This window comes from Ranitomeya variabilis, chromosome 7 (genome assembly GCF_051348905.1).
Source record: "Ranitomeya variabilis isolate aRanVar5 chromosome 7, aRanVar5.hap1, whole genome shotgun sequence".
NCBI classification, from domain to species: domain Eukaryota; kingdom Metazoa; phylum Chordata; class Amphibia; order Anura; family Dendrobatidae; genus Ranitomeya; species Ranitomeya variabilis.
The window spans coordinates 106138034-106154939 of NC_135238.1; the positions used below are offsets into that span (position 1 = coordinate 106138034).

The window sequence follows — 16906 nt, forward strand, 5'->3', positions numbered from 1 at the left end:
GGCCGTTAAACACAGGGCCCCCGAGCTCTGGTGGTAGATCGGGCCCTGTGAGAGAAGGTCTGCACGCTCTGGCAGCTGCCAGGGAGAGTCTCGGTGAGCAGCTGTACTAGGTCTGTGTACCAAGACCGTCGAGGCCAATCTGGAGTGACCAGAATTGCTGGGACTCGCTCTAGCTTGATCTTCTTGATGACCTTTGGGAGCAGTGGTAACAGAGGAAACAGGTATGGGAGGTGAAACTGGTTCCAAGAAAGGACTAACGCATCTACGGCGAATGCCTGTGGATCCCGGTATCGGGCGACAAACTTGGGCACTTTGGCGTTTACCCTGGGAGGCCATGAGGTCCACATCCGGGGTCCCACAGCGTTGGCAAATCTGTTGGAAAACATCGTGGTTCTGCCCTGAGGACACCAGCTCTTACCCATCTGTCGTGTATGAAGGCGAGCCAGACTTGACGAAACCAGTGTAGGCGACTGCCAACTTTACTGGTGACAACCGGAGACTGCCTCAAGTCGTTTGGATGAAAATCTGGAGGGCCTAGATCCTCTAGATTTTGGCTGGTCGGACCGCATCCTGCCCAACAGATTGGTTCTGTATGAGATCTGACGATCCCTATTCTGAGTAGGCCGACCTGAACTGACGGGGTCAGCCACCGCGGTCCACCCAGGGTTTCGAAAGGATCTAAACCGTGCCTGAAATCGCTGACGAAATGGCTGCTGAACTCTTTGCTGCGAGAGGAAGTTGCTTCCCCCCCCCCCCCGTGGTGTCAGAAATTAGTTGATCTAACTTTTCGCTGAATAATTGGCCACTCTGATAGGGCAAGGAAGTAGGACTTTGAGGTCGAGTCTGCCCACCATATTCTCAACCATAGAGCCCTTCTAATGGAAAATGCGTTTGCGGCAGCAAGTGTTGCGCAGTTCTCCGCATCCAAAGCTGCATTCATCAAAATATCCCGCTAGAGCGATCTGATATTTCGGCCACCACAGATGGCAGGTCCCTATCCTGCAGGGCTCTAGTCAAAGACTCTGACCAGGATATCATGGCCTTAGCTACCCAAGTCGCTGCAAAAGAGGGCAAGAGTACTGAACCTGAAGCTTCAAACACAGAGAGCCAGGCTCTCAATGAGCCGATCAGTTGGATCCTTAATAGAAGAACCATTAGGGAAAGATAAAGTTTTAGAAGCCAAATGTGACACAGGCGGATCCACTGAAGGGGATTCTGCCCACTTCCTACGGAGTTCAGGAGCGAAAGGATATCTTGTGTTACGGGCCCTCTGACCCGAGAACCGCTTGTCTGGCCGCTCCCTATGACGTTGCACTATATCCCCAAACTCTGGGTGAGTGTAAAATACTCTATGAGACTGTTTGAATGACACTTTATGAGTCGAGGCCAAGGTGGATTCATCGTCTATACCCAGGGTTTGGTTGACAGCCTCAATGAGGCTGTCGATTGTCTCCTGGTAATTAGGCGCCTCTAAATTAAGGGACCTTTCGGAATCGGAATCCAAGTTTTGATCACTAACCTCTTCTGGAGAAGAGCGAGAGACGTAACTCATGGATGCCGAGGTACCAGAAGACACTGTGTGGGTTCGTTTCCCCTGCGCCTGCTTAGTGAGAGAGCGGCCCCTGCAGGCCGGAGGTTCCTGTGAGATAGAGGATCCCTCCAAGACCGGCAAACCACTGTCCCAATCTGGGGCCGGAAGGGTCTCGACTGCTCTAGTTAGTGACACCATAGATTGCGACAGAGACAGGGCCCATTCCAGGGGACCCGACCCCTGCGACTGAGCCCAGTGTGAGGGCCCCTGAGCACGTTTGGAATCGCACGCATCACAGAACCAATTGCTCTGGGCATGCGTAAAAGCAGACCGACAGGCAAAACATAAGGTATATAATACCGTATGAGTCTTGGTCCTTCAAGACATGGTTCACCTGCTGCTGAAAAAAAATCCTGAATCTAGATTAGATGCAGCAGCAGAGAGTGGGAGAGTGGAGCTGCCAGACTGGGGGGGGAAGGAAGGAACACTAACCCCAGTCCTGGGTCCCTGGGTTGCAAAGCAGATCCTCTGAGATGGCCGACGCTATCTTTAAAAAAAAAAAAAAAAGCACGCTCAGCCAATGGGCGTTCTCCTGGGAGCGGAACCAGAAGCAGACCCAATCCGGAGGCGGGATTGCCACATGCTGCCTAGTGTCGGTCAAAGCCGGGGACTAAATTTCTGGCGCTCGCCCGAGAATATGGGGGCCAACACGAGGCAGCCGGAAGACCCGAAAAAAGCCGAATTTCCGGCTTCCGCCGACCCTGGCCTGCCGGACGATACAGACAGAGACATGTGCACATAGGAGAGCCAGGAAGAGCGCTGCAGCAGGAGCCCTCCCAGCCAAATATTCCTGCAATTGATCCGCCAGCTTCAGGTTAGAGGGGGGCTGCGTAAAGGACGGTGCAGGCACCCTAAACTCCATCTTCCCTACAGGGGATGAGGAGAGGGACCGTCCGCCTCCTTCCATCACCACAGTCTTAGTGATGCAGTGGGGGTCGCAAGGACTGCACATATGCTCCTGTACAGCCTAGGGTTTCAATACCTTAGGGTGGTTAGGGCTGAGTCCAGCATCTTGTATCTTCTCTAGCAGCGTGGGACATGGAGGCAACACTCCACGTGCTCACCCGTTGTTGGTTTGGGGAGATCTGACCCCCTTCAAAAGGGCCCATCGCCCCTGTCTCATCTTCATGGTGAAAAAATAAAAAAATAAAAAAAAAGGGTCTGTGAAAAAACAGACATGTGCCTCCTAAAGACACTAAGCATGAACTGCAGCCAGTGTCAGGGTGTATACGGCAGAGGAGGAGCTAACTTTTTTTTCTGTTTACTTATTGTCAGTCTCCTGGCAGCAGTAGCATACACCCACAAGTCCTGTGTCCCCCAATGAGACGAAGGAGAAAACTGAAATATCACATGGTCATAAGTATTTAGACCCTTTGCTCAGTATTGAGTAGAAGCACCTTTTTGAGCTAGAACAGCCATGAGTCTTCATGGGAATGATGCAACAAGTTCTTATTCCATCACCTTCTGTGAAAGGGGCTTGCTGTCCAATTCCCAGTAACTGATATGGTTCATGGCTGGGATCGTGACCAATTGTCACAATAGGGAGCCTATGCCCATCATTCTTTTCTGGCTGCAAGAATACCACCAGGAGCAGATGAATAGAGCAGCAACATGTGCATGCGGCACAACACTATGAGAAAAGGGAATAGATGTGTGCAGCACTCATTTACCTCCAGCAGTCCCATAAAGAATAGACAAAGCAAAAATCACACATGCTAAACCTCTGTTCATTGGTAAAAAGTAGTGAGGAATTATGGCAGAACCACCTATCATGTGTACAGATACATATCTTCATTGATTTGTAAAACAGAAAATAGTATGGATTTAAGCGGAATCTCAACAGGGTGAGCTAGAAAGAAGCATGATATAGAGAGAGAGCCTGATTCCAGCGATATACATCACTTACCGTGCTGCTGCCGCCTACTGTACTTTTAGTAAAATCAGTGTTTTATCCGCAGGAGATAATCACTAGAGGACTAGTTGTCTAGTCCATTGTAGCCTGCATGCTGTGTAACCCAGTCCCCTCCACTGATTGAGAATAGACAAAGCTGCCAGTGCACGCAGAAAGCAAAAATCAGCAGTGTGAGCAGGGTTAGGCTACGTTCACATTTGCGGCCAGCGCCGCAGCGTCGGGCGCCGCAGCGGCGCCGCATGCGTCATGCGCCCCTATATTTAACATGGGGGCGCATGGACATGCGGCGCACTTGCGTTTTGCGCCGCATGCGTCTCTGCGGCGCCCGCGTCGGGGCGCAGAGGACGCAGCAAGTTGCATTTTTGCTGCGTCCAAATTCAATGAAAAAAACGACGCATGCGGCGCAAAACGCAGCGTTGTGCATGCGTTTTGCTGCGTTGTGCGCTGCGGCGCCGACGCTGCGGCGCACAACGCAAATGTGAACGTAGCCTTATACAGTTCTCAGCATCCAGAGAACTGCTAGATGAACAGCACATAAAGCAGTGGTTTCATTAAAGGGAACCTGTCACCCCCAAAATCTAAGGGTACCGTCACACATTGAAATTTTCATCGCTGCGACGGCACGATTCGTGACGTCGCAGCGTCGTATAATCATCGCTCCAGCGTCGTAGACTGCGGTCACACGTTGCAATCACGGCGCTGGAGCGATGCCGAAGTCCCCGGGTAACCAGGGTAAACATCGGGTAACTAAGCGCAGGGCCGCGCTTAGTAACCCGATGTTTACCCTGGTTACCAGTGTAAACGTAAAAAAACAAACCGTACATACTCACCCGTCGGTGTCCTTCAGGTCCCTGGCCGTCTGCTTCCTGCTCTGAGTGCAGCCGTACAGTGAGAGCAGATCGCAGCACCGCTGCGCTCTGCTCTCACTTTCCGGCCGGCACTCAGAGCAGGAAGCAGACGGCAAGGGACCTGAAGGACACCGACGGGTGAGTATGTACGGTTTGTTTTTTTACGTTTACGCTTGTAACCAGGGTAAACATCGGGTTACTAAGCGCGGCCCTGCGCTTAGTTACCCGATGTTTACCCTGGTTACAAGCGAAGACATCGCTGGATCGCTGTCACACACAACGATCCAGCGATGTCAGCGGGTGATCAAGCGACGAAAGAAAGTTCCAAACGATCTGCTACGACGTACGATTCTCAGCAGGGTGTCTGATCGCAGTAGCGTGTCAGACACAGCGATATCGTAACGATATCGCTAGAACGTCACGAATCGTAACGTCGTAGCGATGGAAATTTCAATGTGTGACGGTACCCTAAGGTGAGCTAAGCCCACCAGCATCAGGGGCTTATCTCCAAAATTCTGGAATGCTGTAGATAACCCCCTCCCCCCCCCCCATGTATCCTAAAAGATGAGAAAGAGGATAATTATACTCACCCAGGGGCAGTCCCGGTACGATGGGCGTCGCGGTCCGGGGCCTCCTATCTTCTTATGAGGACGTCCTCTACTTGTCTTTACGCTGCGGCTCCGGCGCAGGCGTACTTTGTCTGCCCTGTTGAGGGCAGAGCAAAGTACTGCAGTGCGCAGGCGCCGGGAAATGTCAGAGAGGCCCAGTGCCTGCGCACTGCAGTACTTTGCTCTGCCCTCAACAGGGCAGACAAAGTATGCCTGCGCCAGAGCCGCAGTGTGAAGACAAGAAGAAGACGTCATCTGATGAAGATAGGAAGCGCCGGACCGCAGCGGGACCACCCCTGGGTGAGTATAATCTAACCTCTTTTTCTCATCTTTTAGGATACATCGGGGCTTATCAACAGCATTACAGAATGCTGTAGATAAGCACCTGATGCTGGTGGGCTTAGCTCACCTTCGATTTTGGGGGGTGACAAGTTCCTTTTAAACTAAAACAGCCCAGTAAGTGACATCACTAGAATCCAGGTCTCTGCCCCTACATTATAATGCTCTCAGATTACAAAGCAAAAATCTGGCGACAGGTTCTCTTTAACAAGGGAAGATCATGTCAAACTAATGCATAGAAATTGTATTTGAAATAAACACCCAAAACAACTCTGGTCCTCATCCTATACCATAAACACATCTCCCTGGAAAGCACCATTACCTTGGGTCCCATTGTGACCGCAACTGCATCAGCCAAAAGATCAACTCCTTGTAGCATAAGAGCTCTGGCATCTGCCCCAAACTTGACATCTTTGGCGTAGGCTCGGCAGAGGCGCTGGGGCAGCCCACGATACACAGGACGCACTTTTGGGAGAAGAGTTGGTAGACGAAGCATGATGTCTACTGCAAGGAGAAAAAGGCTCGTTATTAGAAGAACTCCTGAGTGAAGAAACCACTACAGATGATCCAGAGGACAGAGTACAAGGAGGCATGCCACAAGCTCACAAAAACTTTAAAAAAAAAAAACCCGCTACATATTGCATTGACAAGCGCTCTTCAAGCCATGAGAGCCGGAGTGCGCACAACCAGGCTACAACTTACCAGAATGCCAGAACACAAAGATGGACGCTGCTGTCACACACGTGCCTGCAACTAACTGAGCAAACAGTTCGAACCTTCAAGCTGCTGAGCGAGTCATGTGACGTCGTCCAGGCAGGATACGTGATAGCCCCGGAACTAGCACGCCTCAAAGCGTGTCGCCACCCACTCCAATGGCAAGTAAGAGAACAGGGCTGCACTCACTGGGGATCATAGTGCATGCTGGTTCCGGGGTCTGTTTTCCAGAACGTTCTGGAACACGCTCGGTGTTCAAGGTTAAAGGGAACCTACCGGAAGTAGTTCTCCCGCACCCTCTGTCCTAGCTATCTGGGGACAGGCTATCTGTTTCATCATTTATTAATGACGAGCAGGACGTGTCTGAACTCCTAGCCCGTCACGTAGCTTGTGCGTGTCATTTTTTACAGGGGAATCAGAGAGGCAAGGTCGATAACGCCCCCTGTGGATGACGCAAGTGCAGTAGGTCTTTTGCGCTCTTGTGGGTTCTGTTCGGTTATTAGTGCTCGTGCGGCGCAGGCATGGTAAGTGGACTCCTCACCTTCTCTCTTGTGTTGTGGCAGTAATCTGATGTTCTTCGGTAAAGCCTTCCGCTCCTACCATCGTTACATCCTTGCTGACATTCAGGCAGACTAACCATTTGTCATTTCTTAGGCTGTTGTCACACTAGCAGTATTTGGTCGGTATTTTACTTAAGTAATTGTAAGGCTAGGTTCACATTGCGTTAGTGGGTGGTCGCTAACGGACAGCGTTGCACGGCGAAAATGTCGCAATTAACGCCGAGCAACGGGTCCGTTAGCGCACCCATTGATAGCAATGTAAATTTCGCCAGCAGCGCATCACTAGCGCGTGCCTTTTTCGGCTCGCGCTAGCGATGTGCCGTTCTTCTGTGGCGCGCCTCGGACGCTGCTTGCAGCGTCCGTTCCCTGCTCTCGCAGCGCGCCCGAGGTCCGTTCCCTGCTCTCGCAGCGCGCCCGAGGTCCGTTCCCTGCTCTCGCAGCGCGCCCCAGGTCCGTTCCCTGCTCTCGCAGCGCGCCCGAGGTCCGTTCCCTGCTCTCGCAGATCGGGGATCTGCGAGAGCGGGGACGTTAAAGCGACCCCTAACGCGGCCCCGAAATAAACATTGCGTTAGCGCAATCCGCTAGCGCTAAACGGATTGCCCTAACGCAATGTGAACCTAGCCTAAGCCAAAACCAGGAGTGGGTGATAAATGCAGAAGTTGTGCATATGTTTCTATTATACTTTTCCTCCATTTGTTCTACTCTTGGTTTTGGCTTACAAATACTGATGTAAAATACTGACTACCGCTAGTGTGAAGGCAGCCTTAAAGTCACTTTTTTTTTTTTTTCTTCAGTTTTGTGGTAGTTGGTAATGTTTAGCTAATAATAATAATATACCGCATCTTGGCTTCAGGAAAATGGCCGCCGCGATCCCCATCTGCGCACGCGTGGCATCCCTCGGCCATTTTCCTGAAGCCCCGGGCAGCAGAGCGCTCCATCTGGCACGCGCGGCCTCAGGAAGATGGCCGCCGCCAGCAATAAAGCGGTGAATAGCGCAGATCGCGCTCTTTTTCTTCAGCTGCGCAGTGCATTCCCCTGTTGGGCATGCGCAAACCACTACGCCACCAACGGAAAGATAAGCAAGATCTGGGGGAGAAGAAGCGATTTCACCACGCCCATTTGACCAGACCACCTTGATTGACAGGCGAAAATGTCGACTTTGGTAAGGTATTTCGGCAGCATAGGTGGGCAATCGGTACACAAAATACACTATTGTCCAGCACAGCTCAGGCCCTATTTAATGGTATTTTTATCTCATACTGAAAAAATGGGGTGACAGGTTCCCTTTAAGACGTGGATTAGCAGAGTTAAGGAAAAGTACAAACTAACAGCAAAAAGACAGCTTAAAAATGTAAAGTCTGTGCCCACGATGAGTTTTTGGCTCTGTATTTTCGCTGTCAAAAATGCACGAGGCTGAAGTTTGTTTCTTATTCGTTCAGTTTCTTATTCGGAGCTGAAGTTGGTTTCTTATTAGGCAATTTTTTTCTTTTCTTTTTTTTATAGGTTTAACAACAAAAAATAAGCATCACAATAATAAAAGACAATGCAGTGAGGTACCCTGATGTGAATACACTTAAAAACGGCTACAAAAACAATAAAACTGGCACCAAAGAGCGCTGAAGAAAGGGTTAAATGCCTTTGGGCCACTGATCTCACACTGCAGACAGAACAGGGCACCCCACATCAAAACCAGTTATCTCCAGCCTGGCCCAAATGTGTTCTGGTCATCAGAACTGGCATCAACGTGGGCAGACAGTCCATTTTGAAAAAAAAACACCAGAACACAGAGATGCTTACCTGCTCAAGGCCTCCAACAATTGCACTAACCAGGGTGCACCAGGCCCAAGTAGAGATAGCAAATACACAGGTGCAAATAATACTAATGCAGCCAACCTACAATCAGGAATTGGCCGCTTGGAGCACCCGTGCAAAAAAAAAAAAAAAAAAAAAATAGTCTGTATGTGGCATGTTCACACAGGAATGCAAAGTATATGGTGCAAAGCCTATTAATGACGCCATATGTATAGCGGGCTAACCATGATGCATGGTGTGTTTTTTTTAGATTAGGACTGCCAATATACAAGGACCCTTGATGTGGGTTGGCAGCTTAAAATATTGTGGCCATAATATCAACCAATACCTTGCATACATTGTTATGTTTTTGGGCACTTTATATTTTTCCAGGGTGCGACTGGGTCCTAGATGGCTCTGTACACTGTGGCCTCTGTTCACACAGGATGCATCATGGTTAGCCCGCTATACATATGGCGTCATTAATAGGCTTTGCACCATATACTTTGCATTCCTGTGTGAACATGCCACATACAGACTATTTTTTTTGCACGGGTGCTCCAAGCGGCAAATTCCTGATTGTAGGTTGGCTGCATTAGTATTGTTTGCACCTGTGTATTTGCTATCTCTACTTGGGCCTGGTGCACCCTGGTTAGTGCAATTGTTGGAGGCCTTGAGCAGGTAAGCATCTCTGCCTGTGTTCTGGTGTTTTTTTTGTCTAGTATAGTGGAGGTTTTTCCTATAATGTGTTTTTTCAGACAGTCCATTTTGGCTATTTGAATAAGTAACTGATGGTTTTAAGGGGTTAAATGCCTTTGGACCACTGATCGGACACTTACAATACACAGATATTGATGCCATGAATCAAACCCAGGTCCCTCCAGCCTAGCCCAAATGGGTTCTGGGCACCAGGACTGGCATTAAAGTGGGCAAACGGCCCATTTTCACAGATTTGAATAAGTAACTGATGTTTTTAAGGAGTTAAATGCCTTTGGGCCACTGATCTGATGCCAATATTGCATGCATTTTTATGCCCTGCATGAAATTCATGTCACTTTAGCTTTTCCCAAATGGGTTCTGGCCATGAGAATTGGCAGCAAGTCGATTTTGATGATTTGAATAAGTAACAGATTTTTTTAAGGGGTTAAATGACCTTGGGCCACTGATCTCACAACCACCATTACATACACAGGCTGGAGACAAACTAGCAATTTAAAAATTGGTCCAATTTTGATGCAGGAGAGTCGGACGAGTGTAATGCAATTATCATGTGAGTGTCATGCGTTTTTTTGTGCGAGTACAATCTGACTTTTCACACATAGCACCCGATCTACATCCGAATGCAATGTTATTATAACATGAGTTTTTACATAGAGAAGTGTTCTAAATCATTCTAACGCATCGGGTATTCTAGAATATGCATGTCCACGTAGTATATTGCCCGTCCACGTAGTATATTGCCCGTCCACGTAGTATATTGCCCGTCCACGTAGTATATTGCCCAGCGAAGTAGTATACAGCACAGAGCCACGTAGTATATTGGCCAGTCACGTAGTATATTGCCCAGCCACGTTTGTCACAGGTTAAAAAATAAACATATACTCACCTTTCCGAGGGCCTCTTGTAGTCCACGGCAGCTTCCGGTCCCAGGGTTGGTCTGAGCGCAGGACCTGTGATGACGTCGCGGTCACGTGACCGTGACGTCAGGTCCTTTCCGCGCAGGACTTGTGATGACGTCGCGGTCACATGACCGTGACGTCACGGCAGGTCCTTCTGCCATACCATCTTTGCCACCGCCACCTGCAACGGAAGATGGCGGGCGGCGCGAGCGGCTCAGCGGACTATAGAGGGTGAGTATAGCAGGGGTTTTTTTTATTTATTATTTTTAACATTACATTTTGTTCTATTGATGCCGCATAGACAGCGTCAATAGTACAAAGTTGGGGACACACCGGGTTAATAGCGGCGGTAACGGAGTGTGTTACCAGCGGCATAACGCGGTCTGTTACCGCCGGCATTAACCCTGTGTGAGCGGTGAGCGGAGGGGGTGTATGCGGGTGCCGGGCAGTGAGTGCGGGTAGTAAGGAGCGGCCATTTTTTTTCCGGACTGTGCGCGTCGCTGATTGGTCTAGCCAGCTGCCTGTCATGGCTGCCAAGACCAATCAGCGAACGAATAACCGCGACAGACAGAAGGAAGTGACCCTTAGACAATTATATAGTAGATATATATATATAATTAGACTGTATCCAGTCTCACTAAATATACTTGCATTGAGCGAGGCCACCTCCATCTAGTTGGTACATGACTGCATGTATGCAAAAATCATGTAGTTGCGTTCAAGCGTCCACCGCTCCTGTTGTGGGCGAATCTCACAACAGGAAGTGCAGCTTAAAGTGAACCTGTCAGCAGGACTGTGCTTAGCAACCTACATACAATGTCAGGTCGGCACCGTTATACTGATTAAAATGATACCTTTGTTGATTAACCCCTTCACCCCCGGAGCTGTTTTCGTTTTTCGCTCCCCTCCTTCCCAGAGCCATAACCTTTTTATTTTTCCGTCAATATGGCCATGTGAGGGCTTAGTTTTTGCAGGATGAGATGTACTTTTGAACGATACCATTGGTTTTACCATGCCGTGTAACAGAAAACGGGAAAAAAATTCCAAGTGTGATGAAATTGCAAAAAAAGTGCAATCTCACACTTGTTTTTTGTTTGGCTTTTTTGCTAGGTTCACCAAATGCTAGAACTGACCTGCCATTATGATTCTCCAGGTCATTACGAGTTCATAAACACCTAACATGACTAGGTTATTTTTTATCTAAGTGGTGAAATAAAATTCCAAAGTTTGCTAAAAAAAATTGCGCGATTTTCCGATACCCGTAGCGTCTCCAATTTTCGTGATCTGGGGTCAGGTGAGGGCTTATTTTTTGCGTGCCAAGCTGGCGTTTTTAATTATACCATTTTGGTGTAGATACATTCTTTTGATCGCCCGTTATTGCATTTTAATGCAATGTCGCGGCGACCAAAAAACTTAATTTTTGCGTTTTGATTTTTTTTCTCGCTACGCCATTTAGCGGTCAGGTTAATCCTTTGTTTTTATTGATAGGTCGGGCGATTCTGAACGTGGCAATTACCAATATGTGTAGGTTTGATTTTTTTTTTTAATAGTTTTATTTTGATTGGGGCGAAAGGGGGGTGATTTGAACTTTTATGTATTTTTTTATATATATTTTTAACCATTTTTTTTAAATTTTGGCATGCTTCAATAGCCTCAGATCACCTCTATGTAGCAGAAAGGCAGGTGTACTTTGAGCGCCGACCACTGGGTGGCGCTCAAAGCAATCGGCCATCAACAACCATAGAGGTCTCAAGGAGACCTCTGGTTGTTACGGCGATGCACTGCTGACCCCCGATCATGTGACGGGGGTCAGCAGTGCCAGCACTTCCGGCCGGGAGCGCTAGTTAAATGCCGCTGTCAGCGCTTGACGGCGGCATTTAACTAGTTAATGGGCGCGGGCGGATCGCGATTCCGCTCGCGCTCATTGCGCGCACATGTCAGCTGTACAGAACAGCTGACATGTCGCGGCTTTAAGGTGGGCTCGCAGCCGGAGCCCACCTTAAAGCAGGGGATCTGCCAGCTGACGTACTATTCCGTCAGCTGGCAGAAAGGGGTTAAATCCGTCTTGTGGTTGTTGTTTAATCTTTATTTTCAGTTTTGAGTTAATGATATGCTCATCCTCCGGGGCGGCCTGTGAGGGGCTTCATGTGGTGCTCTGATTAGGTATTCATCTGTATGGGCTTATGTCAGGTTACTGATCCTTCACCGATCTGCCTATTTTACATTTTGAATATAATACGTTTTGGGGAAAAAAAAAATCACATTCAGCAGGCAGGCGGCTGCACTGTAGCATGATCTCATCTATATTATCCATGTAATTATTTTATTGGTGATATACATGTATTCAGAAAAAAATCGCTCTCAAAATTGTGCTGGCCACGCCTGCGCAGTAGCATCTATCGGCACTCTGATTAAATGCTACTGCGCAGGCGTCGCCGGCACCATCTTGATGGAGACAATTTCATATTTTCTCTACAAAATAACGCTTTAAAAAAAACCAAGCACACTGTACTCTCCTTCCCCAGTCTCAACATTGAGTCTCGACAGCTGTTCCTGGTGTTTTACATTGACTATGGCGCTGATGTCACGTTGACGGGAGAACAGCCAATCAGTGAGCACAGGGGCGTTCTGTCAACAAAGGAACGCCCTGTTAGCGCAGCTGCGCCCACTGATTTGCTGACATCCTGTCAAAGTAATGGACCTGGGGAAGGAGAGTACAGTGCAGTTTGCTTTCATGTATCAGACTGAAGCCAAGGGAGAAATTTAATCGAAAGAGACCAATCCCGTTAAGCAGAATGCTTAAAGTGAATAAATGTGTGGCATGATGCTCAATGGTTATCACTGTTACCCTACTCAGTATTGGATTAATGGATTCATGCCTTTCCAAGCCCAAATTTGCACGAGTTTGTATGTTCCTCCAACACTAAAAAATTCATGCTAAATTACATAGTTACATAGTTATTAAGGTTGAAGGAAGACTTTAAGTCCATCTAGTTCAACCCATAGCCTAACATGCCCTAACATGTTGATCCAGGGGAAGGCAAAAAAAACCCATGTGGTAAGAGTAAGCTCCACCATGGGGAAAAAAATTCCTTCCCGACCCCACATACGGCAATCAGACTAGTTCCCTGGATCAACGCCCTATCAAAGAATCTGATATATATACCCTGTAACATTATACTTTTCCAGAAAGGTATCCAGTCCCCTCTTAAATTTAAGTAATGAATCACTCATTACAACATCATACGGCAGAGAGTTCCATAGTCTCACTGCTCTTACAGTTAAGAATCCGCGTCTGTTATTATGCTTAAACCTTTTTTCCTCCAGACGCAGAGGATGCCCCCTTGTCCCTGTCACCGGTCTATGATTAAAAAGATCATCAGAAAGGTCTTTGTACTGTCCCCTCATATATTTATACATTAACATAAGATCACCCCTTAGCCTTCGTTTTTCCAAACTAAATAGCCCCAAGTGTAATAACCTATCTTGGTATTGCAGACCCCCCGGTCCTCTAATAACCTTGGTCGCTCTTCTCTGCACCCGCTCCAGTTCAGCTACATCTTATACACCGGAGACCAGAACTGTGCACAGTATTCTAAGTGTGGTCGAACTAGTGACTTGTATAGAGGTAAAATTATGTTCTCCTCATGAGCATCTATTCCTCTTTTAATGCATCCCATTATTTTATTTGCCTTTGTAGCAGCTGCCTGACACTGGCCACTGAATTTGAGTTTGTCATCCACCCATACACCCAGGTCTTTTTCATTGACTGTTTTGCCCAGAGTTTTAGAATTAAGCACATAGTTATACAGCTTATTACTTCTACCCAAGTGCATGACCTTACATTTATCCCCATTAAAGCTCATTTGCCATTTATCAGCCCAAGCTTCTAGTTTACATAAATCATCCTGTAATATAAAATTGTCCTCCTCTGTATTGATTACCCTGCAGAGTTTAGTGTCATCTGCAAATATTGAAATTCTACTCTGAATGCCCCCTACAAGGTCATTAATAAATATGTTAAAAAGAAGAGGGCCCAATACTGACCCCCTGTGGTACCGCACTGCTAACCGCGACCCAGTCCGAGTGTGCTCCATTAATAACAACCCTTTGTTTCCTATCCCTGAGCCAGCTCTCAATCCACTTACACATATTTTCCCCTATCCCCATTATTCTCATTTTATGTAACAACCTTTTGTGTGGCACCGTATCAAAAGCTTTTGAAAAGTCCATATACACTACATCCACTGGGCTCCCTTGGTCCAGTCCGGAACTTACCTCTTCATAGAAGCTGATCAAATTAGTCTGACATGAACGGTCCCTAGTAAACCCGTGCTGATACTGGGTCATGAGGTTATTCCTCTTCAGATACTCCAGTATAGCATCCCTTAGAATGCCCTCCAGGATTTTACCCACAGTAGAGGTTAAACTTACTGGCCTATAATTTCCGAGTTCAGTTTTTGTCCCCTTTTTGAATATTGGCACCACATTTGCTATACGCCAGTCCTGTGGTACAGACCCTGTTATTATGGACTCTTTAAAGATTAAAAATAATGGTCTATCAATGACTGTACTTAATTCCTGCAGTACTCGGGGGTGTATCCCATCCGGGCCCAGAGATTTGTCAATTTCAGTGATTTTTAGACGCCGCCGTACTTCCTGCTGGGTTAAGCAGGTGACATTTACCGTATATACTCGAGTATAAGCCGAGATTTTCAGCCCAAATTTTTGGGCTGAAAGTGCCCCTCTCGGCTTATACTCGAGTCATGATCGGTGGTGGGGTCGGCGGGTGAGCACTGTCATATACTCACCTAGTCCTGGCGCTCCCCCTGCCTGTCACACTGTCTTCGGTGCCGCAGCCTCTTCCCCTGAGCGGTCACGTGGGACCGCTCATTAGAGAAATGAATAGGCGGCTCCACCTCCCATAGGGGCGGAGCCGCCTATTCATTTCTCTAATGAAGCGGTGCCGGTGACCGCTGATAGAGAAAGAGGCTGCGGCACCGAAGACAGGCAGGGGGAAGGAGCGGGACGCCGGGAGCAGGTAAGTATAACATATTCACCTGTCCTCGTTCCACACGCCGGGCGTCGCGCCATCTTCCCGGCGTCTCTCCGCTCTGACTGTTCAGGCAGAGGGCGCGATGACGCATATAGTGTGCGCGGCACCCTCTGCCTGATTAGTCAGTGCGGAGAGACGCCGGGAAGATGGCGCCGAGGAGCTGCAAGCAAGACAGGTGAGTGTTTTTTGTTTTTTTTTATTGCAGCAGCAGCAACAGCTATGGGGCAATAATGGACGGTGCAGAGCACTATATGGCACAGCTATGGGGCAACGGTGCAGAGCACTATATGGCACAGCTATGGGGCAACGGTGCAGAGCACTAGATGGCACAGCTATGGGGCAATAATGGTGCAGAGCACTATATGGCACAACTATGGGGCAATGGTGCAGAGCACTATATGGCACAGCTATGGGGCAACGGTGCAGAGCACTATATGGCACAGCTATGGGGCAATGGTGCAGAGCACTATATGGCACAGCTATGGGGCAACGGTGCAGAGCACTATATGGCACAGCTATGGGGCAATGGTGCAGAGCACTATATGGCACAGCTATGGGGCAATGGTGCAGAGCACTATATGGCACAGCTATGGGGCAATGGTGCAGAGCACTATATGGCACAGCTATGGGGCAATGGTGCAGAGCACTATATGGCACAGCTATGGGGCAATGGTGCAGAGCACTATATGGCACAGCTATGGGGCAATGGTGCAGAGCACTATATGGCACAGCTATGGGGCAATGGTGCAGAGCACTATATGGCACAGCTATGGGGCAATGGTGCAGAGCACTATATGGCACAGCTATGGGGCAACGGTGCAGAGCACCATATGGCACAGCTATGGGGCAACGGTGCAGAGCACTATATGGCACAGCTATGGGGCAACGGTGCAGAGCATTGTATATATGGCACAGCTTTATGTGGAGCATCTATGGGGCCATAATGAACGGTGCAGAGCATTATATGTGGCACAGCTTTATGTGGAGCATCTATGGGGCCATAATGAACGGTATGGAGTATCTATTTTTAATTTTGAAATTCACCGGTACCTGCTGCATTTTCCACCCTAGGCTTATACTCGAGTCAATAAGTTTTCCCAGTTTTTTGTGGCAAAATTAGGGGGGTCGGCTTATACTCGGGTCGGCTTATACTCGAGTATATACGGTAATTGGGAATTTTTGTTATTACTAGTCATATTGGCTGCCATGGGATTTTCTTTTGTAAATACTGATGAAAAAAAGTCATTTAGCATATTGGCTTTTTCCTCATCCTCATCCACCATTTCACCCAGACTATTTTTAAGGGGGCCAACACTATCATTTTTTAGTTTCTTACTATTTATGTAGTTAAAGAATATTTTGGGATTATTTTTGCTCTGGCACTGAGTCTCTGTCTCAATCTTTGCTGCCTTGATTTGCTTTTTACAGAATTTATTTAATTTTCTGTATTTATTTAATGCCTCATCACTATGTACTTCCTTTAATTCTCTAAATGCTTTCTTTTTGTCACTTATTGCGCCCCTTACAGCTCTATTTAGCCATATTGGTTTCCTCCTATTTCTAGTATGTTTATTCCCGTACGGTATATACTGTGCACAGGTCCTATCCATGATGCTAATAAACGTCTCCTATTTTCTTTGTGTACTTTTATGTCTCAGGATATCCTCCCAGTCAGGGTGGATTTGATTTAAATCACAATTGAAATCACTAGTCAGTAAGGCTTGATTTAAATCAGTGATTTCAATCAAAGTTTCTACCTAAACTAGTTCTTGCTACTTTAACATGCAAGTAGATGAAGATTTTTAGAATCACTTTTTATATTACTTTTTTCTCCCCAGTTTAATGGGTTAATCATTCATATTTGGACA

The 16906-nt window shown here is 47.7% G+C and overlaps 2 protein-coding genes across 3 annotated transcripts in view; one reads left to right on the forward strand and one right to left on the reverse strand.

The window, feature by feature from the left end:
* HSPD1 (heat shock protein family D (Hsp60) member 1) overlaps nt 1-6326 on the reverse strand; it is a 270102-nt gene extending 263776 nt beyond the window's left edge. The window contains exons 1-2 of one of the 2 annotated variants that reach the window (XM_077275640.1): nt 6001-6326; nt 5621-5802 (exon numbers count right to left, since the gene is read on the reverse strand). In XM_077275640.1, the coding sequence (XP_077131755.1) occupies nt 5621-5794 (174 nt within the window). In that variant the 5' untranslated portion in view covers nt 5795-5802; nt 6001-6326. The remainder of the gene's footprint in view (nt 1-5620; nt 5803-6000) is intronic. The other variant, XM_077275641.1, reaches the window with a different exon arrangement.
* Nucleotides 6305-16906, forward strand: part of HSPE1 (heat shock protein family E (Hsp10) member 1) — a 127627-nt gene continuing 117025 nt past the window's right edge. The window contains exon 1 of the mRNA XM_077275642.1: nt 6305-6536. Coding sequence (XP_077131757.1) covers nt 6534-6536 — 3 coding nt within the window. The 5' untranslated portion in view covers nt 6305-6533. The remainder of the gene's footprint in view (nt 6537-16906) is intronic.